The 12,184-nt window shown below is 45.0% G+C and overlaps 1 protein-coding gene across 1 annotated transcript in view; it reads left to right on the top strand.

Annotated features, from left to right (window-relative positions):
* LOC139592761 (alpha-2-macroglobulin-like protein 1) overlaps positions 1–12,184 on the top strand; it is a 28,241-nt gene that overhangs the window by 2,664 nt on the left and 13,393 nt on the right. The window contains exons 5-20 of the mRNA XM_071432981.1: positions 656–708; positions 1,022–1,042; positions 1,459–1,618; positions 2,190–2,274; positions 2,656–2,767; positions 4,033–4,141; positions 4,711–4,820; positions 5,605–5,769; positions 6,062–6,286; positions 7,183–7,246; positions 7,690–7,835; positions 8,408–8,554; positions 9,768–9,941; positions 10,947–11,052; positions 11,607–11,715; positions 11,810–12,035. Coding sequence (XP_071289082.1) covers positions 656–708; positions 1,022–1,042; positions 1,459–1,618; positions 2,190–2,274; positions 2,656–2,767; positions 4,033–4,141; positions 4,711–4,820; positions 5,605–5,769; positions 6,062–6,286; positions 7,183–7,246; positions 7,690–7,835; positions 8,408–8,554; positions 9,768–9,941; positions 10,947–11,052; positions 11,607–11,715; positions 11,810–12,035 — 2,012 coding nt within the window. The remainder of the gene's footprint in view (positions 1–655; positions 709–1,021; positions 1,043–1,458; positions 1,619–2,189; positions 2,275–2,655; positions 2,768–4,032; positions 4,142–4,710; positions 4,821–5,604; positions 5,770–6,061; positions 6,287–7,182; positions 7,247–7,689; positions 7,836–8,407; positions 8,555–9,767; positions 9,942–10,946; positions 11,053–11,606; positions 11,716–11,809; positions 12,036–12,184) is intronic.

Below are 12,184 nucleotides of genomic sequence, written 5' to 3'. Positions count from 1 at the left end.
AGGCAAGAAGGCAGCATATTGAAATGGGGAGGGAAGGGTCAAGATAGCAGCCACACCTGGAGGGAAGATTTCACCAAGTGCAGCAAGCTAAGGTTGTTGGAGATGGAAGGAAGCAGATCTCTATTATCCAGTGTTTCTAGGAACAGTTTGAGCCAGGATGCTCCCCTCCAAGGTGTGCTACACCAAATTCCCAACCTGCTGTTCCTGGGTGTTGTTTTGGTGCCATATCTCTAGTGAGACCTAAAGGGAAAGCCAGGGCTCTCCAGGACACTGGACAGCCTTGAAGACTGTTGTTCATACTTGAGTAAAACCTAGAGTGTCAGTTCCAAACTATAGAATTACAGAGTCCCCACAGTCTTCACAATATGAATGGACTGCAGACAGACTCCACTATAGACAAGCCCACTGTTTACCCCAATTTGTGATCTCTCTAGGTAAAGGCAGTGGGGTTCTGCAGCACACAGCTGTGTATAAGCCTCCCAGACAAAGCCCTCTGGGGTGGGAGGTTCTGGGGAGGGCTGGTTGGGAAAAGACCTGAGCATCTCTGAGGTAAACAGAGAGACATGAATACTGGAGCATAGAAAAGGAGAAGCAAGTTTGTGCAAGGACATGTTGCAGCCAGAATACTTTACTATGTTTTTCTTTATTTCTACAGTGAAATTTAGAATTGTGAACCTTGATGAGAACCTTAAGGTCATTAAAAATGAGGTGAGTATCACTTTGTGCTTTTCTAGAAGTAGGAGCTTCAGCATGAGACATGTTGAGAGGCTCATGAACAAGATATTTCCTTTCATACCTGTTAAGTCATAAGAATAAATTATCTTAGAAGGAAACCACTCATTCACTGGTCCCTTGAAGAAAGACAGGTGTAAGCTGGCACAGAGGAAGGAGGAGATGTACTGTGGGGTCTGGATGGGGCAGGAATTTCTGTTCAGGGACTCATGTCAGGCAGAGTTCTTTATACTGGTTCACATGGATGCTGTTTTACAAAACTGAGATTGTATTTCTCTTGTTTTTACAGTATTCCCAGATATGGCTGTTGGTAAGTGACAAAGAAGTGACCAAAGGGATATATCTGTCTCTTCTACTGTGATCCTTCACTCCCAGAGTTGTGCCACAAATGTAACTTCATGAAGTTATGGTTATAGTTCAGGTTCAGCTGAAGGTTTTTCTGTGTGGTCAGCTTCTAGGGGGTCAGCACAGCTGCTTCTCCTTCCCATAGTGTTATGATGTTGCCACTTCCCAGTAGCTTTACTGTTCTTGGCAGCCTCTGTAATTCCCAAGTTTACTAAAATAATACTGGAGGGAAGCAAAGATATCTCTCCTGGCAATCTAGAGTCCTCTCTACTGGGTCAAGTTTAAGCCCTTGTAGTGCCTTCTTGTGCCTGAGTATGGCTGGACCTGCCAGGTACATGTGCCCAATGTGACTTGTGGCTCTGCGTGTCCTTTCCCAAACAGGATCCTGAATACAACCATATTGCTGAGTGGCTGAATGTAAAGTCAAATCATGGCATTGTGGATCTATCATTCCCCCTGGCGTCTGAAGCATCCCTTGGGTATTATACCATCTCAGTGCAGCAGAACATGGCTTATAAAAAATTCAGTGTTGAGGAATATGGTGAGACTCCAACATCAGAGGGGCGGGAAAAGCAGTGTGGGTACCTGGAGGAGAGAGCAGAGTGTCCATCCCACCTTTTGCCTTGGGAGAACAACAGAATGGACACAAGCATGGATGGGTCTGTGTGCACATCTCACATGGGGCTGGAGGTTCTGCAGCTACACAGGGTACAAAGGAGAGGCCGTGGGCTGACATCTCATTCTACCTGCATCTGGGCCCTGCAATGAGCACGTTTTGCTGAGCTAGGTGTGTCGTCCACTCCAGTCAGCTCCTGTAATGGGAAGTGGAATCATGCCTTGGTCCCATTAATTGGCATTGGTAAAGACAAAACCTTGTGCCATGTGCCTTGCCTGAGCTGGAGTAGAAAGCAGTCCCATGTACAATTGCAGCAGCAAGTACAGGGTGGTGTGGCTGGAGGGAGTAACTCGACTGCAGCATGGTGCTGAAGAACTGGAGATGTCACTGTCTTTCCCTCATCTGAACTGCAGCTACAGCTTCTCTCAGTGTCCACAGTCATCCATACCATCCATTGGTTTTTTCCTCCATCCTTATCCTACTCTCTTCCATACAGTGCTGAAAAAATTTGAGGTGGAAATTGAGCACCCTCCACATATCACTACATCAGATGAGGAATTTCAGCTGGTTGTCTGTGGCAAGTGAGTACATGACACCATTGTGATCTCTGCCCTTTGACTCCACTTTCACCTCCAGATTGCTCAAGAAAAAGAAGTGGTCTTCCACTTGTCAGTACGATCTTTTTGCATTACCCTGTGTCTTGGGGAGACAGATCACACTCTGGAATGGGCTCCTTGTCACACCTGGTCACTTACTGTGAGGCTGAAGGACACTAAAGATGCTGGGTGTAGTGGGTGGAGAGGGATGCAAAATTATTTTAAAGGATGAGCTAAAGTTCCTGAGCAAACATGGTACAAAGCAAAGCTCTCTGGGCTCCACTTCCCCTGATGAGGATGGGAGGTGTCCTATACCAATATTTCAGCAGACTGTCTTTTGGTGAATGTTTCTCTCTTTTGACATAGGTATACTTATGGGAAGCCTGTTCAAGGGAAAGTAGAAATCACTGTTATGACACGCTCCCAGGACATGAAAGGCAATTCTACAAGTTCAGCGATTCAGAAGCAAAACAGCTGGGTAGGTGAACAAATAGGAGATCAAAAAGTGTCTGGAAATGTGTTTCTGCCCCCTTAACCTGCTGCAATGCACCTCAGATGGGCACCAACCTGTTCAGTCTGGTGTCTTCCCAGTTGCTGGACATGATCAGACCACTGATTCCTCTTCCCATAACCCTGGGCTTGAATTACTGCTCTAGCTGTGCATTCCTGACTCCATGCTTTGGGAGAAAGTGTAAGCCATGGGAAGCAGTGGTGCCTGGGACCTTTTCCAAGGGTCTGTATCACATTGTATGCAATCAGATCACCCCATCTCGTGGGGCTATTCAGATCACTGGCCTATTCAGCCCTGTGACCATGCCCACCAATAATCAAGCTATCAGAGCACCACATGGACTGTGGATCCATGCCCTGTTTCTTGCTCTACCTCTGCACAATGAGTCATCTAAAACTTGCTAGTGTCTGGTCTGAAATTATGTCCATTGCTGGTTACATTTTCTTCTCATCTGTGTCCATTATTTTTTGTGGTTATGCTTCGCATTTGTTTTTTTCCCACAGGTTTCAGATGCACGGATTTTGGCCTGAAAGTCACAGGAAAATATTTTTAAATGTCAGACCAGCCAGCAGTGAGCCAGAATAGAAAAATCTAGCTGGATCTCTGCATCTTTTAAAATGCACTCCAGCTGGAATGCTGTGCAGTCTTAGCTGTGCAAAACATCAGCTGAATGCCAGCTCCACATGGCATGTAAGAGGCCCTGAAAGGTTCTGAGGAGCACTTCTCAGGCATGGCTAGAAACACTGGCTATACCCAGGCTCTGCCTCAAGGATTGGCAAAGCTCTTGCCATCTGTACCTGGCAGGATGCCTGTGTTTCATATGGCCATGTCACAGGAATGGTCATGTCTGGAAAGCCACACTGTCAGGCTTTATTCATCAGGGTCATTGCATTTCAGGGAGACCTTTAGCTCCCATCATGAAATTCATGCTCTCTCAGCTACAGGATTTGGGCTGAATCCAGTCTCCTGAGATTCTCTGTGACATAATTAACCCTTATGTGATTTGCCTTAAGTACTTTTTTTTTTGCCACTTTTTTGTGATTGTTTAATCCAAGCATATTGATTTCTTTTCTGCCTAAGGTATCCATGATGGGTTTCTGCAGTTAGGATTTGGGAGCTTTCCTCTGTTCCAAAAATATCTGGAAATACTTCTTTAGGATTGCCTGGCATCTATGGAACAGTTTGTCTTCCTCCACACCACACTCATTCTCTCTGTTCTCCTCTCTGTGCAGACAAATAACGATGGCTGCGCTACTTTCACAATAAAGACAGAAGCTCTGGAAATAAATGAAGCCGACAGCTACATAATTGCAAAAGGAAAAGTGGTGGAAAATGGAACAGGTACTGGATAATAAGTGGAGCATTCTCTTCTTCACAGGCAACATTTTTGGCTTTGGTCTTTATGTGGCAGTGGAATTTCTTTTGAAAAAGTAACTTGAAGGTTCCCATGTCTTCTGTTATGGCAATAGTCTCTATTCTAGTACCTCTTCCATCTGTTTTTACCAGATTTCCTAATCCTTCCACCGTTCACCTCCCTTCATATGTGTGTAACTTCATAGTGATTGCATGGACACCAGGGTGTTCCTCAGCCAGTTATAAAGTCCTAGACTGTTTAAACAGTCATCTAGTTTCCCTTTATCTTCAAAAAACACAAACAAATAAAACTATAGGTAAAATAGATACATAAATCTATATGTAAATAGATACTTATAGCCTATTAGGCATCATATCATGAAGCAGGAAGCCCAGAAAGCTTGATGGAATAATATCCTAGAAGAATGTATTTTCTCTCCTAAATTTAGAGCTTGTAGATGTTGTAGGTAGTGTTGAACTTTTGTTGAACGTTTTTTACTTCTGCTTCCCTAAGAGCACTGCTTGAGATTCAACAGATTTTTCATTTCCCCACCCAGGAGCCCATTCTGAGGAAACGGCTCAAATTTCTGTTGCATGGATAAAGAAAGCTGTAGAGTTTATCAACCTCCATCCATTCTACAAACAAGGGATACCATACACAGGGAAGGTAACATTCATGGATCCCTTCTCTGCTCAGAATGCATCACAGATAAAACCTCTTGTGGGAAGAAAGGAACAGTCTCCAGGAAAGTCAATGCTGCTCTGCTGGCACCCAGAAACTAGGAGTGAAGCCTTGTGTAGAAGAAATTTTTTTCTCCCCATCCTAACATAGTATATTTCCTGGACTGGAATTCTGGGGCCAGCTGCAGTTTCTGGAGGCTTCTCCAGGAGCATCTCCTGAAACTAATCTGTGCATATGGGATGGGGGTGCGTCAGCAGGCACATAACATTCCCTTTGGATGAAAACTCATGGTACCTTGGCAGAAATCTCTAAAGCCTTGCACATCAGTTCACTGGCACTCATTTCTGGCTCGGGTCACCTGGGTGATGCCAGGACTGCTGTCCTGGGGCTAGAAACACTTTCACTTGGGCCAGTACTGACCTCAGCACGGAGGGCAAGGAACAGCAAGTGTTAAGTTGTTGGGGACAAATCTCTTTTTGATCATCAAAGATCCTCCAGCATTGTCCAAGAAACACCTCAGGGTCTGAAGAGTTCACCTTTTCCCCCAACAGAGGTGTCTCATTTGCCTGTATTACTATTTTGTTCCAGTCCTGAACAGCTTCAAATTGTTGGTTTCATGTATTTATTGGACTTTTATTTGGATCCTTCCAACTGATCTGAAAGCTAGAAGGGCTGAGGGAACCAAGTGATAGAAGCAATTAATATTAAGCACTGACAGTCCCTCAGAGTCTGGCACAACAGGGTGTTAACTTCCCCCCTTTCCCTACAGATGATCTTCCGCAGTGAAGAGTCTCCCCTCAGTAATGAAACAGTCCATCTAATAGTTGATGTCAATGATGAGGAGACACAGCTGTCACTCCTCACAGATGAGATGGGGGAAGCTCACTTCACACTGGATACCACCAGTTGGAACAGCACGATGGTTTCTCTGAGGGTGAGTACCAGCCACTGAAAATCTTTTGTCTGGTGTGGGGTTTGTTCCATGAAAAGATAAGAGGAAAAATGAGATTGTGGTCAAATCTACTAGGCTTAGATTTTTTGCTAAAACTTTGTAAGAAGAAATCTTGTAAGAGACTTTAAAATGATGTTTCAACAAATTATTTTAGGCACAGAGATGTGCAGTCTGCCATCAGCTCAGGTGATAACAGAGTTTCAGCAGGTGTACAAGTTCCCTTGCATCACTTGATACCAATTGTATTGCCACCTTGTGTTTGTGTGCTCGGAAGGGTACCCACCGCCCTCCAGGTGACGACAGTTCATTTTCTGGTGGAGTTGAAGGAGAGGACTTCCATTGGCTGAAACCTTTCTACTCTGAGAGCAACAGCTTCCTGGAGATCAAGGCCAAGGATGGCATGATGTTCTGTGATCAACAGCAGGAAGTGCAGGTGGATTATATCCTTTCCCAGACTAAACTCAGCTCTGAAGAAGACCACATTGATTTCTACTACTTGGTGAGCACAGAAGACAGCTGATTCTCAGGGCAAGGTTATGCTTACTGGCATTTTACCCTTTTCTCACAGCAAAGAGATACTCAAAGGAAAGATAAAGCTACTCCTAGACAGTCAGCTTGTGACTTCTGTTCTGCCCAAACCTGTGCCTGCTTTCCAGTTCCTGGACTTGCTCCTAGCCCCCAGCTGCATTGCTTTGTAATCCATGTCTTGACTTAAGCTTGGGTGATAGATGCCTGCCATTTGCCCTACTTTCTCTTATGTCCACATGGATGGCATTGGCTGGCCAGCCTGAACTCTGCCCAGAAGGTGAGCCCCAGATGTCTATATGTGTCTGGGGCAATCTGTCTGAGAACTAAGAGGCAATCTCTGGGGCAGCTGACATTCCCCCGCCTGTGTCTTTGCAGGGAAAAGCTTGAGAGGCCCTTGCACAGGGCCTTGATGCACACCAGAGGTATGCAATAGAGTTTTCATGAAGTCCACTTTCAAGAAAGTGAGTCAAAACAAGGGTGTGACTAAAGCCTAGCTGAGAGGTTATCTCTGTCTTGGTTACTGGACTGGACTCACTCACAGGATCAAAAAGTACTGGATACTAGTAATGCAAACATCAGAGTTCACAGGGTCTTAAGAGCAGAGCTTCATAGCCCATAGCTTCAGAAGTACCTGGCTTTGCAAGCAGCCCCACCTTCTCATGGCCTAACCAACACCTCTCAAATCCTACCCAGTTATACCATCAGCATCTCTGCTGCAGAGATGGAAATGGAAATCATGTTCTGCCAGAGGAACTTCAGGGGCAACATTTGTCAGATGCCATTCTCTCTTCTCTCTTGTGTTCTTTTCACACTCTCCTCATGCTCTTGTAATTCAGACCCTTGAGTGGCACTTCTCTTTTTCTTCAGGTGATAGCAAAAGGCAAGATCCTTTTCAGCAGAAAGAAGAAGGTGCCAATTACCCAGCATGAGAGTGAGTAAAAACATGAGAAGTGTCTCGTATCACACTCCAGAAAACTGACCACTCTCCAGTGACTCTGTCTGCAGGTGTTATTCTTATCCACAGGTGGGAAATATTGAACTGAGTTCTTAGTGGTGATCCTTCTCCTAAGACCAACACAATCTCCTCTCAATTCAGAGTCTTTCTAGGCAACTGCTCCTTCTGTCTTGTCTAATTGATATAATATCCAATCTTATGACTTTGCTGCTAACTTGTACATTTGGAGAAAACATGAGTCAAAGAAATGGCTGGTATGCTTGGTTTATTGCTAATTTGTGACATTGTCTTTGTGGAGTGTTCTTATCTGCAAGGTAGAAATTATTAAGTCCCTCTTTTGATTCTTAATGTGTGTCCCACTCCAGTGAGTTGATTTGTTTGGATGTTGTCCCTCTCTTCCTTGCTGCTGCCTAGTGCAGATCTGCAGGGCTCCTTCTCATTGACTCTGCCTGTTGGCAATGACTTCCTGCCCGACATCAAGCTTCTGGTGTATGCGATCTTCTCAGACGGAGAGGTGGTGGCTGATATGGAGCAGTTTGATGTAGAAATGTGCTTTAGCCATCAGGTGAGCAGAAATCACACAAGGAGTGTGATAGCATTGCTGATGTGCTCTGATCTGCTGTAGGTCCTGGTCTTGTTTTATCCTCATCCAAATGGTGTAAGCTGGATATATGCAAAACCAGATGCCCAAGTATTTTGGGTGGGAAACAAGACAGGTAGCCTCCTTTTCCCTGAATTCCTAGTTCTGCTCTCCACAACACCAACTGGCAAGATTTGCTCAAGGAGTAAACCAGGTTCCCTTGAACTCTTTTTTTCCCCCCATTCCCTGTTAGTGACTTGGGAACACACTGTCCCTCATATGCTCCCTAACACAGAAGAGAAACCTGTCTGCTTAGCTCCCTGTGGTAGTTCTGGATCAGAGGGTGGTGGATGTGTGGTGGTAGAGGAATTCTGGCTAGGGCTGTGTGCACTGCAGCCCCTTTAACCTTCCCAATGGATTTCCAGGATGGCTTGATTCAGCACTTCATCCCCCTTCCCTACCTTATTCAAAGTCTTTCCCTCTGCAATCCAGACATATAAGAGTCAGAGGGTCCCACTCTCCAAGGCTAAGCCCCCAGACCTTGTCTTCTTTTGCAGGTGGCACTGGAATTCTCACACAAGGAGGAGGTCCCAGGCTCACAAGTCAGACTGAACCTCATGGCTGCTCCAGGGTCCTTGTGCTCTGTGCGAGCTGTCGACAAGAGCGTCCTCCTGAAGAGCAACAAAATCCCAACAGCACACAGCGTGAGTGCAGCCTGTCCTGTCCAACTTCCTAACATCTGCCTGCCTTCTGCCTCCACGCATGGGTGGCAGGAAGCCCACAGGACATCCCAGGACAGCTGCAGTGTTAGGTGGCTGCCCTGCCATGCCCCTTCATCGGCCTCTCCTGAGCAGTTATGGGGTGATCGTGTCTCTCATCCTCAGCTCTGTGCTGTGAGCCTCTGCCTGAAGGGTGCTGGATGCTACATGGCACTGCAGGGGGAGGCAGAGAGGGCCACTTCAAGGAGATGCTGGTGCTATCTGCTTGGAGGGAGAGTGCTTAGCAGCCTCCCTCACATCCACATCTCTGCTCTACCATCTTCCACCAAACTGTGAGGTTAAGCCTTTAAAATGGAATTTTGCCCTGGCAGGGTCCTCCTATCTCTCTGCCGCAATCACTGCTGAGTTAAAACCATGCAACAGATCAGTGTTTTGGAGCAGTTCTTTAGAAAACAGTAGCTAGATGAGAGCACCCAGAGCACACAGTGGCTGGTGAAAAGTGGTCAGTATTTTGTCAGCACCCAGGTGGATTCTGAGGGTTGGAGAAGGGTTGGAGGCACCTACCTTAAAGCAGCTGCGTGTTTCACAGGAATTAATATAAAACTTGGAGTAAAAATACTGAAAAACCTGAAAATCCTAGCATAAATCCACAATGTGTACCAGAGATAAAACAGGTACATGCCTCATGCAAAGTAGTAAGTTAAATTATAGCAGTACATTGTGTTACAAAGAAGCCTCACCAAATCCAGGGGGATGCACTACACCAGTTGATAGGGCCCACAGTGTGATCTGGTGGTCCATTTCATAGGGATGCTGTCCTAGTGCAGAGCACTTGCATCATCTGCTGACAGGTATTTAAAGTAATAATCTTTAAATATGTAGATCAGATGTGCAAATACCTTGTATTTAAACTGAAGCATTTTTATCCTAATTTTGCACCCTGGTGTTGAAAGGCTTGAACTGTCTTGCAGCCTAAAAGCTGCTTGTCTACATCCACTGCTTGGAATTATGTCCTTTAGTATATATTATCCTATATATGTCCTTTATATTATGTGCTTTAGTGTAAGCTGGGTCAGTGCCAAACTTCCTCAACTGCAAAGCTCTTCAATATGGAATAGAAGGCTACAACCCAAAAGTTTGACCCATACACGTGGTTGTTGGCCAGCTCTGTTTGAAAACCTGTGTTTTTCCATTGCAGTTGTATTACAAAATCTTCAATAACAACTTCATGTTTGGAGGACGAGGCTTGCCTTACCGCCTGGAAGACTTTGAGGCATACCCTTGCCTGCCCCAGCAGCCCAGACCCCACAAAAAGGCTAGGATGGGTGCACCATGGTACCAAAGTGAGGCTGATGTCTATAACCTGTTTAAGGTGAGTGCCTACACCTCCTCTAAACTTTCCCAACTTTCCCCTAGCGTGTTCCAATATGCTGTCCTGAATGCCTACAAGAAGTCATCTGTTCCATGTTGTCCACTGTAGCCACACTCATTTGGGGACTACGGGGAAAGCTGAGTAAGCACAGTACAAACCACCTGATAAGAAGAAGATAATGTAAGAATGAACAAATTTACTTCAGGCTCCCATAACTACAAAGGGTGGGTGGCAAGAATGCAGCAGTAACACCTGAGCACCTCACCATATTCTGACCGATCACTACTTGGCTATTATTGTATTTACAAACTGCTTTACTCTGTGTTTCGTTGAGCATCTCCTTACTTATCCTCAAGCAGTTTAAATAAAAGGAAGTCTTTCACAGTTTGGCTTTATAGCTAACTGTCAAGACAAACAACAAAATAAACTGATATGCTAACAAGCATGATAGCCAGAAAAGTGTTAACATGTCTGCTAACTGAAATGCAAGAAGTGCTGAGTGCTGCTTCTGGCAGAATGCTCTTTAATGAAATATATGCAAAATATATGAGTTGAAGCACCTCAAAATAGGAGAAGAGGGTAACAACACACTGAAAACAACCCAAAATGTCTGAATTGCATGGGTTTCTTAATTTGACCGAACTCTACCACAAAAATACAGAACCTGATTCCCTTCAAAAGGCATGTTATTGTGCTGTCTCCTAGATGATTATTCCTTAAACTGTGTGTCATTGCTAGGGTTGGGCATATGAAGTGCACATCTAGTTGAAATCTGCTTGTATGAGAAGAAATAGTTGCTCCCAGTATTCCTCAGAAACTGGTTTCCATTCCTCATGCACTGGTCAGAGTCTGAGCCACAAGGTTATGCATATGAAGAAGCAGCATTTAAAAATGTTTCACCACTGGCCACCAGCCACCATTTGATACCCATGATTATGAGATAATTTCAACATTCCTTGTTCCCTTTTATTTATCAATTATTTACTGTCTGTACTATTTTCCCAGAAACTGCGCATGAAAATATTTACCAACACTAGAATCAAGAAACCTGTTTCCTGTGTGCTTCCAGAGTTTCATAAAAAGATATTTCTAAGAAAAAACTCTATTCTTGGTAAGGAACAGACATGTCCAACTTCTTTAGTGAAGGGTCTTCCCTCTGCCAGTTCTGGCCAGCCTGCAGCTGAGACAACTGAGCCCCATCCTGCTGTGTTTCTTGTTTGTATATAACAGCAACAAAGCTTGTGTCCATTTCAATGGAGTTGATTTACAAATCACAGGTAGAAGCTCAAATCTCCATGCTTTCTTGGTGTCCCTGTGTTCCCTGTTTTTCATACAGAATGTAGTGTGCTTTCTACCAGCACTTTCACAGATTATTTAAAGGAGTGTGACTCCATTTCAGTGTGCTGTCTCCTGCTGCATCCAGACCAAATTTGGATCTGTCAGACTGAGCCTTGGGCTAAACTCTATCCAGCTCTGTCTCCCTAAAGCTTTGTTCCCCAAATATACCCCCACTGTGTCAGATTCTCATTGAAACACCAGCCCTGTCCACTCACATTCTGTGTCACAAAACATTTGTGGTTTGCGTTAGATTGCCTGTGAATGAAGAGCTAGTTTCACCTGTAGTTATATGTGCTGTTTTCTGAGGTATCACTTGCTCCCTACCAGGCAGCCAAGCTACCCATGCTGATTCTAGACCTCACTCTGATGACAAGGAGAAGCCAAAACCACGGACGCTTTTCCCAGAGACCTGGATTTGGGATTTGGTATCTGTCGGGTAGGTAAAAGCCTCTGCCATCCTTCCCCAGGGACACTCCTGGAGTATTCTGACTGCTTCTAAGCATGTCCTCCTCTTCTGCTTCTTGCTGCAGGGATGACGGACAAGCATCTCTCCAAGTTGCTGTACCTGACACCATCACAGAATGGAATGCCAACACCTTCTGTGTTGCCGATATTGGCTTTGGTTTCTCACCCCTGACCTCTCTTAGGGTCTTCCAGCCATTCTTTGTGGATGTATCACTGCCATACTCTGTGATCCAAGGAGAGACTTTCAAGCTAAAAGCCACTGTCTTCAACTACCTCAAGGACTGTATCCAGGTGAGTCCCTCCAAGCGAGTTTCCCCAGTTACATGGCCTCTGTCAGAACAAAATCTTGAGCCCAAAGACAAACTCTGAGCTCCTCAGGAGCCCTTGATGCTGGTATCTGGGCCATAAAGCATAACCTTGCACTTTATCACCCAGGTATT

This window comes from Agelaius tricolor, unplaced genomic scaffold (genome assembly GCF_023055355.1).
Source record: "Agelaius tricolor isolate 1412-34295 unplaced genomic scaffold, bAgeTri1.0.p SCAF_9, whole genome shotgun sequence".
NCBI classification, from domain to species: Eukaryota; Metazoa; Chordata; class Aves; order Passeriformes; family Icteridae; genus Agelaius; species Agelaius tricolor.
Note: the sequence above shows the minus strand (reverse complement) of the source record. Positions and strands in the feature narration are given on the sequence as shown.